Source organism: Gopherus evgoodei, chromosome 7 (genome assembly GCF_007399415.2).
Source record: "Gopherus evgoodei ecotype Sinaloan lineage chromosome 7, rGopEvg1_v1.p, whole genome shotgun sequence".
Lineage (NCBI taxonomy): Eukaryota > Metazoa > Chordata > Testudines > Testudinidae > Gopherus > Gopherus evgoodei.
In genome coordinates this window covers 13,092,857-13,114,816 of record NC_044328.1, presented here as the reverse complement: position 1 = coordinate 13,114,816, position 21,960 = coordinate 13,092,857, and the positions used below count along the sequence as shown (strand labels likewise).

General features: G+C 43.1%; 1 protein-coding gene across 17 annotated transcripts in view; it reads left to right on the top strand.

Moving 5' to 3' along the window:
* ABLIM1 (actin binding LIM protein 1) overlaps nt 1-21,960 on the top strand; it is a 315,920-nt gene that overhangs the window by 91,412 nt on the left and 202,548 nt on the right. The window contains exon 1 of one of the 17 annotated variants that reach the window (XM_030569045.1): nt 1,833-1,906. The exons of the other annotated variants lie outside the window; for them this stretch is intronic. Coding sequence (XP_030424905.1) covers nt 1,906 — 1 coding nt within the window. The 5' untranslated portion in view covers nt 1,833-1,905. Of the gene's footprint in view, nt 1-1,832; nt 1,907-21,960 lie in introns of those variants that run through there. 17 annotated transcript variants of the gene reach the window in all.

Sequence of the window (21,960 nt, the reverse complement as noted above, 5' to 3'; positions counted from 1 at the left end):
TGACATAAGCAACTAGCCAACAAAACAGCTGCCTAGTGGAGGTTGGTCTTTAATCCCAAGGTTCCCAGTACTTTTTTATTTAACTTTCAGTTAATCTAATGTAGTTGCTGAAGCTGGAATTACCCATTGGAAGTGGCTCTTATGGAGGTAGGCCTGACTAGCAAAGCCAGCGAAAAGAAAGAAATGAGCATTGACTTCTGAGACACTTTTACTTTGAGCTTGGAGTGTCTACATATTGAGAGAATTCAGAAAGCATTAATACTGACATCTTTTAGAGGTATGCTATACAATATAGATGCTTTATAAGCAGGATCTGGGGCAATATGTGGGGCATCCCAACTGAGCACCTTTAAAAATAGCATGCATTCTTTTGTTTCTTTGTTCTCTTTTTTCCCTAAAATATTCCATACTTTACCCTTGAGTGCATATAATTTAACTCCATAATCTACCCAAGTGCATAACAATCACAAAATCTTGTTTTGGCTCCATTCAGCTACATGCATTGCCACTCCAGCTAATTGTATATCCGTGGACTACATAATTCAGTTTGCTGGCTGTATACTGCATAAATCTGCATATTGATATACAAATGTGTCCTCTTAGCAGTAATGTATTTCTGGATAACTGAATAGCTAGGTAACTGGCAAAATGTTCATTTAATCAAGTGTTTCAGAATTGGCTTCATAGCTTTTAGTATGCAAGGCAAAACTTAAGCCAATATGTAAAAGAAAAAGTGGTGGTACGAAAACCTTCACGGCAGTGGCAAAAAGAATGTGTAGAGTGTTAACTGTTGGCAAGTGTGTTCCACTCTTCAGTATTCTAAATGGTTAACTTTGATAACTGCGTATTCTTGGTATAGCCCCAAGGTGATACTCACAAGCCAAAAGCAATACATGTCTGTATGGAGTCTCCAGAGCCCTCTGGCACAATAAAAGATAGCAATGCCCCTGAATGCTTTTAGCTTAATATATGTTGTGCTTTCACAAAAGAAGTACACTGTTGCAGTTAGACTAAATACGAATCATTAGAATTTTAAATTGGATGTAAGTAATAATATTCCTGCCTAGATATCTAATATAGATTTTAAGTCAGTTATGAATAATAAGCCTGTATCTATCCCTAATATAGATTCAAGCACTTATAATGTGTCCTATATTGACCATTTTTTCATGAAATGGCTGAGGTCTCTCTCAGTGGGTGTAGGAGGAGGAAGCACTGAGAGAATGAAGAGGCAGCACTAGTAGGGTGCACAGGGAGTATATTCAGTTTGGGGAGCTCTTGATTTGTAGTAATGCTTGTTCTTCTTCTGTAACCATTATTTAACACCCAAGAGGACATGGCCAAAGTCATTTTGCAGTTGTTCAGCTAGGGGGGTATCACTGCTTGTGTGATCTGTAGTATATTGCGTATCGTTTGAGTATCCTTTTTCTCCTCTAATTAGTCTGACAGTGCTGTGCCCTTGGCTGTGAAAAGCAAGGCTGAAACAGGTGCACACTAACTGCCCAGGCTATCTTCACACCAGTTGGCTGAACGATGAAGAATGTCGATTCAATTCTTTTTCTGTCCTCAACTTTTGGCCAGTCATCTTATTTCCAAGATCAGGCTATGTTTTCCCATTCTCCTCAATGGGAACTGAGTAAAAGATCCTGATGCACCCTTCCTGAATCTGCAGTGTATGGCCATTTCAGTTTTATCACTGCTTGTTAATACTTATGCAAGCTAAGATAACGATAAGATTAGTCAATCCTCGTGCTTCAGGGAGTGAGTTGATAAACTGACTTCTTCATGTTGCCTAATTGCCTTGGTGCTTTATTTCCTCTGAAACATCACATGCCGGACAGTGTCAGAAACTAAATGAATGCTAGTATGTTGGCTCTTGTCATCAGTAATGCTCAAGCAACATAAAGTATGTGTGTGAGTATAATATATGTAATATAATAGTAGGGATTAGGAGGGACTGGAAACATTGCATGGTATTGCACACATCTGCTTGGTGGAGTATGCTTGTTACATAGTTTCTGTCATGATCATAATTCTGCTACTGGTTTTCAGCTGGGCGGCTATGTCCAGTGTCTCACAGAGCTGAACATAATCCTCAGTATATTTCCAATTATGCAGCAGGGGCATACATCTTGTTGCAGTTTGGAAATAAGGCCCATAAAATATTGGAGTACTCTGTGGTAATCTGAGATTTTTTTTTTTAAAGACAAAAACGTAATTACTTCAGAAGCCATGAAGTGGCTTTGTGCTACTGGTTCTAAGAGCTCATCAGATTTTATGTAGTGCCTGAATGATTAATGGAGATAAACTGGAAGAGAAACCTCTAGAGTCTTACATTCTCTCTCAAGCAAGCTGTAGTTGGTCAACTGTGCAGAGAAAGGCAGTTTTCTCTGAAACAATGAGTGAACAGGTTCTTACAGGGGAATCCTACTCTAAGAATGGCTTGTGTCCATATGCACAGAAAATCACTGCTTGCATCGGAGGGATGAGTAAGGGAATTTAAAGATGAGCATGTGAGTGGTATGAAATGAAAGGATGCCTACAAATTGCTACTGTCCTGGATATTCTGAGTAAATTGTAGATGACAAAGGGCTGAAACCTGAACTTCATGATTAAACCTGTAAAAATGTGACATTTTTCTATAGTTGGAGAATTTGAGTCATTTGGTATATGAAAGTGCATTTCAGAACAGTCCTGCTGCCAATTACACTCCTGCCATTGCTGTTCTTTTACTTAGCCAGTGATATTTCTTTGTGTAAATGATATAATCATTGCTCCATTTCCATCTGTATGAAGGCAGCTTCTTTTTATTCTCAGATAGTGTACAGAGACAGTTACATGGCAGAAGTATATAATCCTATCATCTTGGATAGCTCCATCAGATATTGTTTGGGACTATCTAGCTGTGCAGTAAAATTTACAACTTGTTTCCAAGTTGTTGTTTGTTTTATTCTCAGTTGGTTTCCACTGAGCTGGCATGAAAAACAGGACTATTTCTGAATCTTGTTTTCTGTGCAGCAATAAATAATAATAAGATTACATGGAAATGCATCAGTAGGAATCTGGTTCTGATGACAGAAGCAATAAAGGCATCATTCCTAGTGCAATATACATAGCTGCCTTGTATTGAGATAAAGGGCCAAATTTAGCCCTGGTATAACACCACTGACTTCAGTGCAGTTTACACTTGCAGTGACCTTTGCCGTGATCCAAGGTCGGATTTGCTGTTCAGTGAGTATATTGTTTTTTTGTAAATATTTTCTTAGCACAATTAAGTTTGTGGTTATTTATATGTTCTAAACAGCGTTAGTGCAGAAAGAATATCTATCTTAGGTTGCATTTGAAACGTGTATATAAAGAAAATACATATTTCCTGGTCATTCTGTTAGTTTTGTAAGTATTATCCGAGTTCGTTAATCCACTTCATTTCTATCTCATAGCACATTAGAAGCCAAACCAAAACCCTGAATCTTGAATATACCATTTCCCATATTCTGTAAAGACTAGAATCATAGCACCAGTCTGGAAATGGACCTGAACCTCATGGCTTGCATCCATAGATACGTATTTAATTACCTGGCTAATACTGGAGCTGCTGTCTTTATGCTATTTCTGGGCTGAGACGACTGGGTTCCTCAGGGTATATATTACAGGACAGTTTTCAGAGATGGATCTGAGCAGTGAAATCATCCCTTTCAGAAAATTAAAATGACCTTTTTTTGTGTATGTTTGTTGCCCCTTTCATCCCTGTTCTGCTTATGAGTTGGGAATCGATCCTTTTTACCCAGTGGGGTACTTTTTCTTGAGGATTATAACATTTGCCTTTGTCCGTTTGGTTCTGCTTGGCTGGATATTAGGGCTGGATCACAATGTTTGGTACCAGTTTGTTGTACAGTGCTCCAGGTGCCTTTTAAACGTACAAATCTGCATCACATGCTCACCCCCATTAATTCACTAAACCAAGATTCCAGTAACTGACTCCTAAATGGCTTTACAAAAGGTATCTTTCCACATAAGAGTTAAGGCATGGGGATGGGGCATTGAAGAGGAGCTTGCACTGCTGCTGTCCGCCCATCTGGGGTACCTGTGCTGTAACTCAGGAGGCTGTAATTGCAGGGCTTTTCCAGCAGAAATCTAACTCTAGTCTGTGTATGTTCAAGCCATCATTGGCCTTTTCCATCCGTATTTGTTACCTCAGGCTTTACTCTTAGAGCCAGCTTTTGCAGATGACCCTCAGCCTGACTCAGGGAGCCCCTCTGGTTACTCCAGGTTCCTTAGTTTTGTTTTGCTCACTTCTAGTACTTGTCCTCTTGGATTATGTAGGCAGGATGCAGACTCTTAAAGGCATACCCTCTGGTTAACAACAATTATGCAAAATCCCACTACTACAGGAACGGCATTACAATTAATAATTACAGTACCAAGGCCAAATAGTAACTGTCGAATGGTGGCTGCAGTGTGTGATCATGGAAAGGGGCATCATTGCAGCAGGAACTCCCAGAGTAAATAAAAATGCAAGACCCATGTTTAATGTCATGAATTGGTCATGCAAAAGCGAAACGTGCGCTCTTAAAAAATGTGTGCTGGTGTCGCTAGTGGCTACTTTTGAGTCAACAGCAACACTCTTATAGTTCTTAGAGAGGAGGGTTTTTTCCAGTAACTGAGTGCGTTTTTTGAGTTTATCATGAAACACTGAATAAGTGTCATTAACATTCACGCTGTACAAAAGAGCAGTTTTGATAGCCTCAACATGCGTTCGACTTTTCTCCTCACTCCAGAGTCTGTTCATCCTACTGAATGCTTATTCCACTGAACTGTTTTTGGCTGGTGAAGTGAGAGCAAATTGTGCTTTGTATAGCAATACTTCCCGAATGAAGATGAACAAATTATTTTGTAAATTAAAAAAAGAAACCCTTATGTTTTGATTGAGATGAAAAGTCAGGACATTGTGGGTGCCCCAAAAGAAGTTTCTTGGACACAGGGAAATTACACAAAAGAAACTATCCATGGTCACTTTATCCCAGAGACATTGTGGCAAACGTAGGCACAGTCCCTTGTGGAATAGGGAGAGAGTGGCCTAGTCTATACACTTTGAAATGGAGCGGCTAGTATTTCTCTCCTCCAGTACCCTGATGGCAGCTCTGCCTGGCTGCCCATGGTGGAGGGATAGTGAGGAGTATGGTTCTGAGCTCAATCCTCTCTGCTCCCTTTGAAGAATCTAGTCCCACTGACCTCCCTGTCCTGGAGCAGTCGTGCTCAGAAAGTTCAGGGACTGGACTTCTGATGAGAGGTACAAGGGATTTAGATTTGTGTGCCTTTCCCTGTATCCTCACTTGTGCACCCTCATTGAAAATACTGCTACTTTACCGATGAGCTGCTAAAGGGAGTGTGATGCAGTAGGGACTGTCTGTGTGGGGAGTGGGAGACCAGGGGAGGACTTTAGGGGATGGACGATGCCAGGGCCTGTAACCTGAGCTAGGTAAGGGAGGGGAAAGGTCAACACCTTTGCCCGGGAAGGGGACAAAGGAAGGGAGTGGCAGGAGGGAAGCAGTTTGAGTTTGGGCTTGGGGCTGTGTGGGCGAAATTCAGGGTATCCTAGCTAGGATCCAAGCACCCTGAAAGCCCAGAAGGACTCGGTGGAGGGGTCCTGACTGTGCCTGCAAGCTCTGCTGTAACCTGCGTTCCTGTTGTCCAATAAACCTTCTATTTTACTGGCTGGCTAAGAGTCACTGTGGGTCCCAGGAAGAGGGGTGCAGGGCCGGACTCCCCCACACTCCGTGACAGGGAGTTATCAACAATTACTCTACATTGCCTTTATAATGCATGATTACAGGGAAAGACTGTGACTTCTTCTGTCTCTGATCATTGTGACACAACAGATCATATTGGCTTAATGCTGTTGTGTGCATTGTCCAATGTAGCTGCCCAACAAGTGGACCTGGCTGGAAGATGGAATAAAAGTGCAGTCATTGCTTAGAGCAGGAGACTGGGCATCACTCTCCTGAGATCTATTTCAGCTCTTCCACTGGTGCAACGGGTACAGCAGTAATGGATACAATATGACTGTCTGGGCTGGATGATGTGTGTGAGCTTGGGCACTTCTTTCAGCATGTCATTGGCCCCAGCCTTCAAACACAGATTGGAAAACCTCCTTTAACTCAACAGGTAGAAGCTTTTGCCTTTTGGAGGAGGAAGATCTTTGTTCTCCATAGCCTCCATCAAATTCCAAATGGCCATGGTGTGCTACAGAGTGACCCTTGTGAAGTCCGAGGGTGGCTGATGCTCGCCTATCTTCAATGGAATGCTGTGAGAGTTAATTCATAAATGTTTGCAGAGAACTCTCTGGGACTCTGATGGAGGATGCTGTGGAAGGGCCTATGATTCTTGAGCCAGACCCTCAGCTGGTGTAAGCTGGAATAGTTTCATTGAAATCAGTGCAGCTTTGCAGATTTATATTAGCTGAGGATGTGGCCCATTGCTTATGGCTAAGTTGCAGAATCCCAAGAACAGGGTGGTTTAATGGAAATCTTGACTCAGGCTTAACTTCAGCGTCACTAATAGTACCAAGTAACGCTATTTAAAATAAATAACACTTCACAGGTTTATTTTTTTAAAAAGGCCTATAAAATAGACAATAAAAGCCTAGATTGGTGAGACAAGACATTGTTTTGTTTACTATTTTAAAAATGCTCTCTTCTTTCGAATGTGCCCCTTCCAACAGATAGTACACCTCTACCCCGATATAAGGCTGTCCTCAGGAGCCAAAAAATCTTAATGCATTATAGGTGAAACCGCGTTATATCAAACTTACTTTGATCCACTGGAGTGCGCAGCCCCACGCCTCCGGAGCGCTGCTTTATCGTGTTGTATCTGAATTTGTGTTATATCAGGTCACATTATATCGGGGTAGAGGTGTATTTGAACTTTGAGGGAGAGTTGACTGAGGATTTTTTAGCAGTTTCTCACTATTTCACAAGCTGATTATTTTGGTGTCTTAGTACCCCCTAATTTGGTGGAAACCTCCCACAGATGCAAAAACAGTTATGTGCACTGTCATTGTGCAGCTTAGTGTGTGTGAGAGTGTGTGTGTGAGAGAAAGAGACACACTTTCAAAAGCACAAAACGGGGAGTTTCCTTGGGAGGTGGGCACTTAACCGACTTTTCTGTCTTTGAAAATCTCTCCCTCACGTGCTATATCTGTGGGGAAATTTAGAAATCTTACTAAAAAAAATCTGGAGCCAAATGCTGAGCATCTTCCTTGCTTTTTCTTTGTGGGAGTTTGGCTCAGTGAGGACTTAAGATCCGCTTACCCGCCCTCCCATCCCCACCAAAAGGGTATGCTTGGGATTCCACCTGTACTTTCTCCACACAAATATATTTTTGTTCCTTTTTATCTCTTGTATTGGACTCTTCTGTGACTTGAGTGCTGTGTTTATGTTTAACAACCTCTCATTAAGAAAAAAATCCTTGAGGTGATTAGATTAGCAAGTTATTAGATCTGGATTTAATGTACATTCTTATTGTAAATTAGGCAGGATGAGACAGCACTAGGATCTTCATGAAACTTCTCCAGTTAGTAAGACTGGAAGGGGGAAAGTAAGGAAATAGCAGTACTGCGGGAACAAACCCAGCTGGGGGATACTCATGGTTGGTTGTTTATAAAATGGTGGAGGCTGTAGGAAGGATTTCTCCAAAGGAAATCAATTTATGGAGGGAGAGTTGCCTGACTTTGTAAAGCCTATGAAAAATAGGACAGGCGGGCCCTACCTTTGCTGTAACACATATGGAGCTTCGCATAGGAAAGGGGCTTGGCAGATTAAAATGCACAGATGTGTATGTGGGGCTTATGATGGTTCTCCCATTATAAGATTTTTAACATACTAAGATTTTTTGGCAAACTAATCCTCTTATGTTCCTCAAATACATTCTTTCTCTTGCCCTGGATATTAATCCGATTTTCAAATACTCGATATGCTTTTGCTTCAGGTTTAAACATACCCCAGTGATGAGATGCTGATTGCAACAGTTTTAGATGGCAGTCACCTGACCAAGTGTACTGTCATAATCTCTTAAAGATAATGACTAAAAATACATCTTCCTTAATCTCCTTTGCTGGGCAAGGAAAAAAGATAAGGATCTGTGAGGACAGTGCACCAGGGAGTACAGGACTAACCACACACACTATTGGTTTTACCTCCTTAGCTGTTTGCAATATAGACATGCCATCTTTCCCCATCTTAAACAGCTTTGGAAAGCTCTGTGGATCAGGTAAAAGTAAAGAACTGGTATCGGAGCGAGTGAAGTTCAGGACCTCTATCAGAAGGATGTCAGTTATTGAAGATGGGGACATTGCAGAGGTTCTGTATCTCGTTCCCAAGCAGTCTATTCTGAAGCAGCTGCCCTATTTGAATCCGGATGATTATTATTTGTGCGAACGATTATTTGACAGTCCCGAGGAATTTGGTAAGTGAGAGAACCAGGATCACACTTGGTTTGCACTTAGCATGTGGGTTGAACTGTCTTGTCACTGCAATACAGTTAAACTTAACGTCTAGCAACCATGCAGTGAGGCACTTTGTAAAAACAGACTGTTGTGCAGTGTTGGCACAATCCTTGCACTGCTTAGCCAAGAGGCTAGAAAAGGAATTGGTTAATCAATAGTGTCCAAATGATTAAAACTGGTTACTGGATTTGGGTACCTCAGTTTATGGGTGGCCACGTTGACACCCCTTGGGGCTGATTTTTCAGAAGTGTCGAGTACCCAGAACTCCAGCTGAAGTCAATGAGGGACTCTCAGGTGTCTCAAGCCAGGGATCCAAAACCAGTGGTAGTGTGTGTAGGCTAGCCCGAGAGTTCGACTCTGGGCATTGTCAGTGCTCAGAAGTTCTCTTCTGTTCTCAGCTGCCTGACCCTGGTAATGACCATAATACACCTCTACCCCGGTATAACGTGACCCGATATAATACGAATTTGGATGTAACGCAGTAAAGCAGTGCTCCAGGGGGGCAGGGCTGCGCACTCCGGAGGATCAAAGCAAGTTTGATATAACGCAGTTTCACCTATAACACGGTAAGATTTTTTTTGCTCCTGAGGACAGCGTTATATCGGGGTAGAGGTATAATATCCCTTTTATGTTTTTAAAAAGAACTACAATCAAATAATGTGTTTTTAGATTTTGCTGTTTTTCAGAGGCAGATAAAGGGAGAAATACCCACTGTATGTGCAGTGGGAGCTGCTTATAGTGAGCTCTGAGATAGTAAAGTGGGATAAAAGTTCCAGATCGTTTTGGTCTGTTGCAATGTGCAGATTGCAATTCCGAAACCTCCTGTTTAAAGGGAGCCTGTTCCGACTCGTTCACTGAAGGAATGTACCAACGCATTACATATGATTTTGTAATTCCAGTTCAACAGTGGTGCTGATATAATTATTCAAGAGGTGATGCCTCTCTTGGATATGTCTACCCTGCAGCTGCAGCGAGCGAGCCTGCCCCCCGTCCCCCGCTCCAGCCCAGGCAGCAGATGCATGCTAGTGGAGCTCAAGCTAATACCCTGAAAATAGCAGTGTGATCATTGAGCCAACCTTGCAGCTCAGGATTGAGCTCGGGCTGTCAAGCTTAGGGGGGGTCAGGCTGGATTGAGAGCCCAAGACGTGGTGCCCACACTGCTATTTTTAGCATGCATTTTGAGCCCCACATGCATAATAGTGTCTGTCCAGGCTGGGAGGCTTGCACCTAGCTGCAGTGTAGATATTCCCATGGTGATCAGAGTGCTGAGCTTAGATTCCGGAGACCTGCGTTCAGTTACTGCTCTGCCACAGGCTTCTGTAAACAAGTCATTTGTTCTCTGTTTCAATTTCCCATCTGTAAAATGGGGATAATTGCACTTTCACAACCTCCCGGGGGTGATGTTTAGATAAACCTATTAATAATTTCTGCGGTGGTCCGATTGTGCATTGATGGGGAGTACCTAGATTAACACAAACGTCAATATAATAAATAATCAGACTTTGTAGTGAGATCTTCCAGCCAAGGATACTTTAAAAGTGTGCCTGTTATCATGACCCCCATTTTACATATGGCAAAATCGAGTGAGTGACTTGCCTGAGGCCACACAGGGAGTTTGTGGCGAATGTAACCCAGATCTCCTGACTCAGAGTTCCCTGCTCCAATCTCTGGACACCGTTGCCTCCCTGGCAACTCTCCTGCTATTGTTTAATATTGATTTCAAAACAACTGCTTTGTGAGTTTCTTCTGCAAGTGTGACCTCATGCAGTGTTAACTACTATGGTTTTATCCTAGAAAAACACGAGTCAGAGAGACCAGTGACTCAGTCCCTTTGCTATTAAATTGATATTTTTAAGAAATCAGGTTGTTAATACTTACTGTGGCCTTAACAGCTCTTCGGAGCTGAGACATACAAATGTAGATGTGCATGATGTATGCCCTCTATGTGTGCAAAGCCTGTTTCAGATCAAGGTTGCTTGTTGGCAGTGGGTAGCTGACGTTAATGATGGGCCAGCATTTGCAACACAGTGAGCATTTTTGGAAAAATATTATGGAAGAAATTGGATCTAATTTAAAGTGCAAAGCTGGTGGTTTTGGATTATACATGGGCAGATACCATATATAGGCATTACTTCTGTTCACATCAGTGGAGAGAGAATCATGAATTCACCCTAATTCCAGACTGGAGAAAGTTTGAGTGCTGATTAGTTGTGTTTTCAAAGGACTATGGGCAATCAAATAATGGTGGGAAAGGCTGATTCACATATTGGGTACAGAGTAACTAGAAGGGCATGGAGTGGCTGCAGTATTACTAGTGATGGGCAGAACAGGTGAAAGTGCATATCTGCTTGTTGGTATATCTTTGGATGTTAGAGTGGAAGTCAACTAGTACATACTCGCAAATTCTGTTTCAAGCATCAAAACCAGATCAAGATTTTGCCCTATTCCCCTGCTCTGAGAATTGTAATAAAAGCTATGATTTCCCCAATCTGTGGTTAGGGTGACAGTAATTCCCTTCCTACTCCCAAATGCCATACACAAGAAAAATATCTGTATGGAATGTTTATCATCAGTTGACTTTTCAAATTAATAAATATTTCCTCAGTAATAATAGTTCTGGCTTTCAATAGCAAGATGCGCAGCCAATTTGTTACCATCTGTCACAGGGCAGCTCGTCCCCCTTGATAGACTAAACCCAGTGTCCCTGGACCAGAGCAGGTGAGCCCAATCCAGTAATTAAAGAGGGCTGGCCTACATCTGGGCCTGTAAAGGGCTGCTAGTAGGCAGCTGGGGAAGGAATGACTGAGACAGGCTGAGTATGAGGGAGGGAAAGCCATGCTGGAGTGGAAAAAACTCTGTGGTAGGTCCCTGGAGAAAGGGGTATAGGGAAGCAGCCTTGGGGCTGCTGCTCCGGGAAGGGAACAGAGCTGAGTGGGGCTGGGAAGCTGCCAGGAGCTGGAGTGTTAGAAACCCCTGGGAAAGGTGCTCCTGAAGCTGAGGCTAAGGCAGTGGTCCCCAACCTTTCCTCTTGTGCCACCCTCCACTAGGAATAGAATGTGTACATGCTCTTCTAGGCTAGGAGTGGGGCCTAGTGGCCAGAGCAGAGCCACGGCCGCAGATAGGGATGGGGACACAGTGGAACTGGGTGCAGAATGGTCTGGGTGTTGTTCCTTCCTCCCAGCCCCCACAGGGGCTGGCCTGTGCCCTACTGCACCTCCTACCCTGATGTTCCTCTATACTCTCCTAGGGGGTGTGCCACAGTTTGGGGACCACTGGGCCGAGGACTGAGTTAAGACTGTTTTTGTTTGTTTGATAATCTCTGTTAAAGAAATAAACCTCTGTGAAAAGACTGGGTGTGGCAGTGCATCTTTGGAGCTGGGGAGAAGCTCAGCACTGGTGACACCAACCATGAAACTTTAGAAAAGCAGTTTGTTGGGAATCCCATGCCTTTTGAATTCCCTAACCTCAACCTGCAACAGGCTAAAAACTTTGGGCAAAACTCTTCTCTGTGGTTAGCAGGGAGGGTTTTGTAGCTGATGCTCTGCTTTTCCCAACATACATATGGAATAGAGAGACTTGTTCCCATCTTTTTTGGATCAGGAAGTTTGTTGTGTGCTGGTCATTCTCTTATGATGTTGGGAAATGTATATGCTAAGTGGCTGTTTGTGGTGGCAGTGCTTTTACCTTTGCAAGGTGGGGAAAGAGCTTGCTTTAAAATGTATTCCCTCTCTGCTACGTAATACTCTGTACTGCAAAGGTGCAGCTTAGTTTTATGCCATTTAATTGTGGCCCAATGTGATGGAAAAGTAAGGCTGGCAGAAACCTGTGTGTCCTTCTGGATAGTCATTGCATTCTGGGTAACTGCTGTTTTTTTAATACTTGCTTTTTAATGAAAACGTATACCTTCGCTAAAGAACGAGGCAAAATGTGTGAACTGGGTAAGCGCTGTAAAGAGCAGTTAGCCTCTGCCCTGCCAATAGTGCATGTGGTTATTTCTGGAGGCTGCTTTTTTGAAACAATCAAGTTTATTTTTAAATCAGAATTTATAATAGGAAGTTAGTCAAATATCCGTTTTAATGGATTACATGATGATGGATCATTGTAGAAACTGCAAAGATAGCGCTTTGCCAAATTACTCCATTGTCTTTTAAAGTGCAGACAAGCTACTAAGCATTTATAGGTAATCGAGCAGGCCCTATTTCACTGGGGATTTGCCCAAGTTTCAGCCATTAGTGTCCAGCAGCAAAAGAGTCGCTAGACTGGTGTGAATCCCTAACCTTGACAGGAAAAGCTGCTGTAAGTCACCAGTGCAGTTTATTTCAGTTTCACTTGTGACTTATCGCACTACATGAGGAGTTAGCATTAGTGGAGTTTTCTCAATGGTCTGGCCACTGCTGGCTGAAATCCCCAGCATTGGGAAGCCCAAAAACAACGGGTCAGATGCTGAAATCTATTAAACAGTGTAGATCCTGCATAAATCCATTTGGCCTGAGTCTCTGCTGGTTTATACCTTGCACAGTCATTTCCACCATTGCAAAGTGCAACCATTTTGCTGTGGTACCATTTCACACCCGCTTTGCACTAGTGTAAGTGACCATGCAAGATGCAGTGTGGTAAAATATCAGGTTCCTTGAGGTTAGTTAAGTCTCAGTGATGTAACTGAGATCAGCATCTCGGCCAGTTAGAACAGAGATGGTGAAATGGGTATTAGAAATTGTGCAACACTTGCTGTCATGACTCTTAAAGCTGCAAGTGACTTAAAAGGCAGAAAGGAGATGAGGCCTGTTCTTAGCCCATGTGCCTGCTTGGGGATTACAGTTCCTCAAGTTCAGTGCTACAAGATTTAACAGTTTAACTGCTTGGCTGGGAGTCCCTTTGTCTAGGCTACTGCTTGACTTTACAGCTTGGAAATTGTCCTGTCCAAGAGATTTCGAGTTATGTGAAATATTGCAAAGCCCATTCACACCAATTGGATGAAATTCATCAGGAACAGGTCTGTTTCTCAGACATTCAGAAGAACAAGGGCAGAGATATTTGTTCAGGAAAAGATGCTCAAGTCTTATACAAGTTGCAAGTTAACTCGTGACATGCTCTCACTCTCTGCATGATGAAGTCTTGAGTTAATTAGAAAACACACTTTTGATGGAATAGATTAGATAACAGGACAATGCCATGTAGGCTCTTGTTTGCATATTGTGGATTAGATGGCAGACTGGATTGATTATGATAAATTTACTTTTTACAATGGAACTCACTATCAGAGTATATGACTCTTCATAAGAGGTCACAATCTATAATAGCAAATGTGGGTGGGAAAAGGTATGAAATGGAGAGACAGAAAGACTTAGTTCAAACAAAAAGGCCTATGGATTGTAACTCAAGGACTGTGTTACAATCATGCTGGTAAACAAGAAAAATGTGGAAACAAATCAGTGAATCAGAACTAGTGTCAGAAACTAGGCCTAACTGGTGGATAAAATAACAAAGGGATGAGCTATTCCGCCCACTAGCTTTTCCTTATAAAAACTCTCTCTAGCTAAAGGAAAAGAGAACAGGGGATGTTGTTGAAATGCAAGCTTTATTTAATATTTTGTCAAATGCTTTAACTGTTTTCCTTTTCTTTATATTTTATAAAAGGTTGAAATGATTTTAATGGAGTGTTTGCCATGGTACTAAGCAGGCCGAGGTCTCTATTCTAAATTCTGGGCCTTGTTTTAGCACTGTTTAATGTTGGATAGTGACTGGATTTGTTAATGCCTTTGGCTAATTTATTTCACCAAAATTAATACAACAGGTTTCCTGCTTTGTGGCTTGATCATTCTCATTTCTGTTGGTGTTTTGGTGGGATGTGGTGACCTGGTATGTGGAGGACTGGATGGATCTGATCAGTAATAGAATTTGGTGCTTTTTCTCCTCTAAATGACCAGTTGAAATCAACCCCATGTTGGTAGTGACCAGAAGCTGTTTCTCCCTGGCTATCAAATGGTCTGTGTGTGAAATGAGGTGGAAGGACTTGGACTGTTTCCTAGTGGAAGTGTCTGTTTTGGTTAACTGCCTCTGAATCAGAGAGATCCTTCTTCGCATTCTCAGGCCTTGGAGACTCAACTATTTTCTCTTGACCCGAAGGGTTTAGGAAATCTGGATGGTGCAGTGTGAAATATGCTCTTGTTCTGTAATTGTATCGTGCCTGGAGACTTCAATCCTCTGTCAGTCAGGAAATGCTTTTCATTTGGCTTTATTAAAATCAGCAAATAAGGACTTAATTTTCCTAAGGAGTCTGTTTGGTTAGTGAGAGCCTGGGATAGAGTACAGACACTGCAGTCTTAGTACCGAATGAAGTCAGTCGTACTGTCTTCTCAGTTTCACAGTCTCTTTGTTGTTACTAGGAGTTGATTAAAGCTTCACATGAATGTTGCAAAAGCCTACTCCCCCTCCTCACTTTCATAGCACGGTTCCTCTCTTCTATTAGTGTAATGGCACCTTTGCTCACGGTTAGTCCAGTCCCACCATAATTTCCTTGTTGTAACTTGTCCTCATTTAACACAGTTGGCATGGTTAGCTTCCCAAGAGAGATGCTGTTGTAGAGGATCGAGCCTTTACTGAAAATAAGCAGTTATTTTCCTGCTGACATCGCCAGTTCAAGCTTAGTTGGCTTTTCAAGGCTTTGTTCTGGTGTCAGTTGCAACGTGCTGAAATGTAACACATAGGATTGTGGGCGATGGGGAGATGAGCATGGGGCAAGTGTGAGAAAATCTGTGGCAGACTTGGGAATCTAAAGGGAGAGAATGAAGGTCCTTGAAAGCCAGGATCTAACTGGTGTGATCCTTGGAAGATTGTGAAATAAGGGCAAGATGTAAAACAACATGAGAGAGGAATCCATGGGGCAATGTGGTTCAGGGCCAGCAGGAGCCCAGAGAAGGTGGCAACAGGGCAGCAGAAGCCTAAAGTTGAAAGGGCTTGGAGCTGTTGTGAGAATCCATCAGATCAGACTCTGAGACATGCACAATCGCTTGTATGTGCACTGCCGTGCTCGCTGTCACTTGTGCACAGCTGTGATCACACTTTCATGGTCAAGCCTCTTTTGTGCGTGCTGACTGAGTGCAGCTCAGTTGCAAAGGGGTCATCATGGACATGCAGATTCTATCCTTACACAAGTGACAGGCCTGGGAAGAAACTGGAAGTGAGTTGACGCTGCTTGGACTATTTGGCCCAGGCAGTCTTAGGGACTCGCTATACTAAAGCAGAATAGTTTTAGTTTGAAAATATGCGTGCTAGTATCAGTGCCTGTTTTGGATGAGGTGGACAGACCAGGAGACAGAAGGAAGCTACAGGAGGATCAGAAGGGAGGAATCCCAGGAGGCTGAAAATAGCACAGTAGGGAGCTGAGAGGATTGGAGTGGTGCGGAGAAGCTTACAAAGAAGACGAACAGTAAGTAGGGCAATGAGGAAAATGACAATGGGGTGGAGTGGGGAGGAAGAGTAGCAGTGGATAGGGATTGAAGGTATCCAAGAGAAGATTAGAGTAAAATGAGGGGATCAGAGAGGATCTGTTCTGTAGGGGGACTGAGGGGATCTGAAAGGGTAATCACTGTGTGAGGTTGGGTGGAGTATAAGAGACTATCCTTGAGAATAACTGGCCTCCTGTAGTCAGAACAGAACATCAGATTTGAACCTGTGCCTACCTTTATTTGCTTTCCTCACAAATAGATTTTTCTTGCTGTGCCATAGCAAGCAAACTGGGGGATGTGATCTCCTTGTTATTTGTCCCCCAGCAGAGACTTGACAGACAAATGATGGGATTGGTTTTGTGTCCCTTTACTCCCAGGCTTGTGTCTGAGAGAAGCTCAAAAATCCCATGGAAGACCATAGCCTCTGATAGCAGCAGCTGCAGTGATCAGAAAGGAGGAAGGAAGACAGAAGAAATGCTCGAGTCTCTACTGGACTGTTTTGTCCTGGCTGCTCAGCCTTGTTCTAGAGATGTACAGACTATTGGAGCTTTTCATCAGAGATAGGTGCATGTTCTTCCCATGACCTGAAGCCATAGTACTTATCAGTAGGGTGACCAGATGTCCTGATTTTATAGGGACAGTCCTGATTTTGGGGGCTTTTTCATATATAGGCTCCTATTACCCCTGCCCCGTCCCAATTTTTTACACTTGCTGTCTGGTCACCCTACTTCTCAGGCTTCACAAAGCTAAGCAGGACTGAGCCTGGTCTGTGCTGGGATAGAAGACAGGAAAAGTAAGGTCTGCTAGTTTTGTTCGTTCAGTAGGTGGCGCCTTTTCTCTGTGCCAGCATTGAAGAAGTGATGCTATGGGGTGCAGTGCTGTTGGAGACTTTTAGATCAGATGGAAAACAGAAGTCCTGCTTGCTTTTAGCAAGAGGGGTGTGTGTGTGTGTGTGGGGGGGTGACCTGACCCAATTCCAGTTTAGGGAATTGTATTCTTTCACCCTACAATTCCTCTCTAATGTTTAAGTGGATACAATACTCTTCCCTATTTTTCCTAGATTGATGTGCAGTATTTTTGTGAAGACTCTTGTACCTTGTGCGGACCTAGGCTGAGCGAGCCACAGAGGTTACTCTCATTCTCTGGAAAGAAGATGTACAAAGCACCCCAACTTTTCTCTTTCTTGGTCTTCTCCCCCACCTCTCAGCATCTCTGCAAACTGATTGCTGGGTCCCTTACAGTGCTGTTGCTCAGTCAGAATAGTGCTTCAGAATGAAGGGCCATGCATGGTGAAGCCCCTATATTAACACTTACAATTCTGCATCTTCTAATGAAAACAACCTCCCAACCCTACGCAGAATGCCTCAATATTGCCCTCACCTTTTAGGTAGCTAGGACTTGCACACAAGCAATACTTATTGGTAGAAAGTACTTTCCCTTTCTAATAGCGAAACTGTTTTGTCTACAAACGGTCCTTTGGCTTGATAATAGTTGAAAGTTTAATGCTGTTGCTATTTAGATTTCAAAGGTGACTGTGATTCAAAGGTGTATTTGTTTGTTTCATTTTTCCTGTGAGGTTTTTTTTTTTAAAACTGCAGCCCTGTTTTTTTTTTTTTTTAAGAAGAACACTTTAAGTCACGGCAGGATTAAATCAGAGGGCAGAGGTCGTCTTTGGTACAACTCAGGTGACCTCAGCAGTATTACACTGGGGAAAAATCTGGCCTGGGCCTGTGAGAGAACACTCAGTTTCAAAACAGGCTTGTGTGTTGCCCGAATGCAAAGTGAGGATCTGACTCCAAGTGTATGTTAGAATCCTGGATCTGAAAACCACTGCAGTGAGACTTCTGTAAATGTGCACTGACGTACTAGGAATAAATTGGTTGTGTAACAAACCTTTAGAGCTCCTGTGGCTGTTTCCTGGAACCAATTCTTCATTTTCTATTAGGTGCAGTATATTTTGATACAACTTCAACACTGTTCACACTGCATTTTTGTATTCAAATCTTTCACCTGTCTTTAACCCTTCTGGATTCCTGCATTTGCATAAGGGTTCAATTCAGACTATTTTGTTTAGTAACACTTTGATTTAACTTTAATCCACAGTAGCACTGCATGGTTCCCCTCCACGTCTCCATCTAAATTCTTTCTTGGGCTGTTTTATCTAATAACAGAGCAGCAGCATGGCTGTTCCTTCTATTACTAGATGCTGATGAGCAAGATTAGCCAAATCAGCTTTAAGTAGAGAGAAATAATACAAATAATTACCTCCTCTGCAGCTATAAGTATGTAGGTGACGTGAATATTATTGTGGTGGACGTAAATGAAGATCCTGCTTGTGCTTTAACTCCATAATGCTGATGAGTGCAGGCAGCACGGGTTGGAAAGAATCTAAAGTGCCACCCTTACCCTCACTACCATTTTCAAGGACTTGTGCTTTTGTTTTGCTTCTGAATGCAACTTCCCCCTCCTCTGTTCCTCACTTCCCCCATCAGACCTTCCTGGGCATGGGTTAAAATAAGAGGGAGCAGAGTTAGGAGTAGCTTCCCCCTTCTCTGCTGAAAGCCAAGGGAGAGCTCCATCCTCGTGACCTTTCTGGCTTGGATGTGCTCAACATCCCCAGAGCTCTACCTCCTTGCTGGCGGGGAAAGTGAAGCTCACTACGCAGGGGATTCTGATGTAGAAGCAGGGAGAAACTGGTGCCTGGCTGAAGAGTTCCTGGTGCTTCAGCCTTGCCTTTCTCCATCCAGGACTGTTGATACTTCATCTAGTAAAAGGTAACTCCCATTATGTTCTACTGTCCTCTGGCCAGCTGCAGTGTAGAGTCAGGGGAAGAAGGGACCTGGAGAAAACAGCCCCCCACTTTCTGTCCTTGGAGACAGGGAAGAGGGGAGCAAGGACCAACTCCTCCCTACCTGCCTTGCTGCCTCCTGATCCTTGGGAGTGAAGGGATAAGGGAGCAGAGGCCAGATTCTTTCTGTTTCCAGGCATTAATACCACACCCTTCTCTGCTCTGCATTCTCATACTGTATTGCACCGTCTCATGTGTTCAGTCTGTGAGCTTCTCTGAGCAGGGTCTCTTTTCAGCTTATCCATTGTACAGCACCATGTACATCTACAGTGTTATATAAGTAACTAGTGCTGCCTCTGATCTTTCTGTGTCAATCCTCAAATCTTTCCTGGGATGATCTGGTGGTTAGGCCACAGGACAGAGACTCAAGACTTGGGTTCAGTTCTAGCTCTGCCAAAGGCTTCTGTGATAACCTTGGCTAAGTCACTCAATCTACACTGTACTTCCACTTGTGAAATGGGGATAATCCTCCTCTGCCTGTTATGTGTTATGAAAATCCACAGATTCAGATACTATGGTGAAGTGAGCCATATAAGTACCTAAGTAGAAGAGCTGTCCCTGTTTCATCTACACCATTAAAATCCATGCTTTCATCCTCACCTCTTGCTAGTGCTTAATTCTGTGTGTCTTTGACTGCTGCACCTTTAATCTCTTAGGTCTCTGCATTTCAGATCACTCCATTCAACTCAATCATACCTGGTGATGTGGTCATTTTGGATCCATATCTAGATTTTGAGTACCACCCAACCTGGGATGTTGCAGACCTGGGGTTTTGTTCAAGCCCCCTGTAGGCATAGATGAGGGGCCAAATTCAGCCTTGTTGTTAAACCATTGGCATCAGTGGAGTTGCAATAGGTATGAATTTTGCCCATGATGTTTGACCAAATGAGCGTAGTAAGTTTTTAAGGAGAATCTATTGACAACTTTTAAAAAACAGAACTCAAATTACCATTGTCTCCAAAAAGATAGCTTCATCTTAAATTATATCTTATTTAAATGTTGTGTACTAGGGAAGAGCCAGCTGTTTCAGAATTGGCTTTGTTATATCTGTTTTGATTCCCTTCCCGGGTTCCCAAATAAAGGCTGTTGGAAGGACCTGGACAGTTCACCTTCATTTCAGTTCATACCAGGAACTTGTTTTATTTTGGATGAGTTAACTCCCTTCAGCATCCTCTTCCCCTCAGCCCAAGAGAAGAGTTTTATTGTAAATGTCCATGGCTGTTACAGCTCATGTTTAAAGATAAGGGTTTGCAATGATATTCCCATGGGAATATCTGTGACTAATATAGTTGGTCTGGGCAGGTAGAATGAAGTACATTATTACTAAGTGAAGCATGTTTTTAAATGTGGCAAGTTACCTTTCTTTGTTCCTCAGATGTCTAATTGTATTACTAAGGACTGTGGAGATTGCCAGATCCTTTAAAATATCTCATTAAACTTTCAGGATTCCATCGGAAATTAGGATGCTCTCTGTAAATCTTCTTTCTGATTGAGATTCATTTTGTTCCTGCTCTTCTTCACCTGCCCAGGTTCATTGTGTCCCCATCAGAGCCCTGTGTATCCCCCTCTGTTTTCCATCCACATCACATCTCTCCTCTCCTCTCCTCTCCTCTGAACAAGGAGAACTGGATGAAACTGGATGCCTTTCCCTAATCAAATAGGGTTACTTCTAAATGACACTATGGAGTAATTACCCTTAGAGGGTAATAGGACTATCAATCACACCCCAGTCTCCAGCATGAGATCAAGATCACTGGGCTGGCCAAAAAAGGTTCAGATATCATAGGGTTTTTTAACCTAAATTCAGAGCTGCATTAAGACGTGGAGAGAGAAAATCCTCTGACAAAACTGTTTGTCTGGTATGGTGAAGAGATTGCAGGGCAAGCAGGTGAAAGGGAGTAAGGGAGGCAGCAGATCTTGAGATTCGCTGAGTCTTAGCCCACCTCCTACTAGTATAAATAGGCTTATTGGAGCACCTCTATCTCCACAAACCTTAGTAGGGTCTCTCGGTGCCCCTGGCAGCCACTCCTTCTGCTTATAAGAGCCTTAGTAGGAGTGGCAGGTCCAGAAGAGCCTAAACTTGGTTATCACCCCCCTGACTAGAGTTAGCTGGTCTTGTCAGGTATCTGATGGTCCCATTTAGCTAGTCTGGGCTAGACAAGCCACCTCCTGCTTCTGGGAGAGAAGGACGGGACAGTTGGTGCTCAAAGCATCCTAAATTTCCTGGGGTGGGGGCAGGAATCCGAGCTGTCTCCCAGTGCCTGTGAGGTGAGGGCATGGGGGAGGGTAGGGATGGTAAAACTAAGGTAATCTGACTTCCTTAACCCTGAATTTCTGTACTTTCAAATGGTGGCTTCCCCATATATTTAACCTTTATTGTGAATTTCCTGGATTTTTGAAGGTTGCTTTTTTTTTTTTTAAACTATGTTCTTGGAAGGATTCTGACTCTTACATTACTGATATTGTGGATGGAGCCATTCATGGTTCCACAGGGAGTTAAAAGCAGGGTTCTGATTTGTCCTTGAAATAGGGCTAAGCTTGTCCTGTTAAACACTTGAAATACTATTGTCACCTTTCAGCAAGACTGGGTCATATTGCATAGGGTGTGTGTGTGTGTAATATGCTCAAACTTAACTACGTTTATCAGACTTGTTTTGACTGGGATGCCTATGTGCACTGTGGCTAAGTTGCATTGCTGCAGGAAGCACACATTTCTCTTTCCATTGAGAGATGGTGTGGCCTAGCGCATAGGGGATTGGACTGGAAGGCCAGAGGTATGGGCCCTAGTCCTGGCTCTACTACTGACATGCTGTGTGACCTTGAGCAAGTCATGTCACTTCTGTGCCTTTGTTTCCCCCTCCACCCTTTGTCTTGCCTATTTAGACTGTTAGGTCTTTGGGGGAAGTATTGTGTCGAGTATGCCTGTTTACAGCTCCTAGCCCAACAGGGCCCTGATCTCATTTGGAGTCTGTAGATGTTATTGCATTACACATGGTTGGGGGGTGGTGGTGGTGTTTGGTGGTGACTTATCAGCCATCATGCTATATTAAAATCACTTGTGGATTTTTTTTTTAATAGAGGCACATGGGGTGGATTGTTTGTTTTGGGGCGGAGATATTGGTTACGGAGAGAGTATGTCAGAGGCACATCTGCAGGATGGG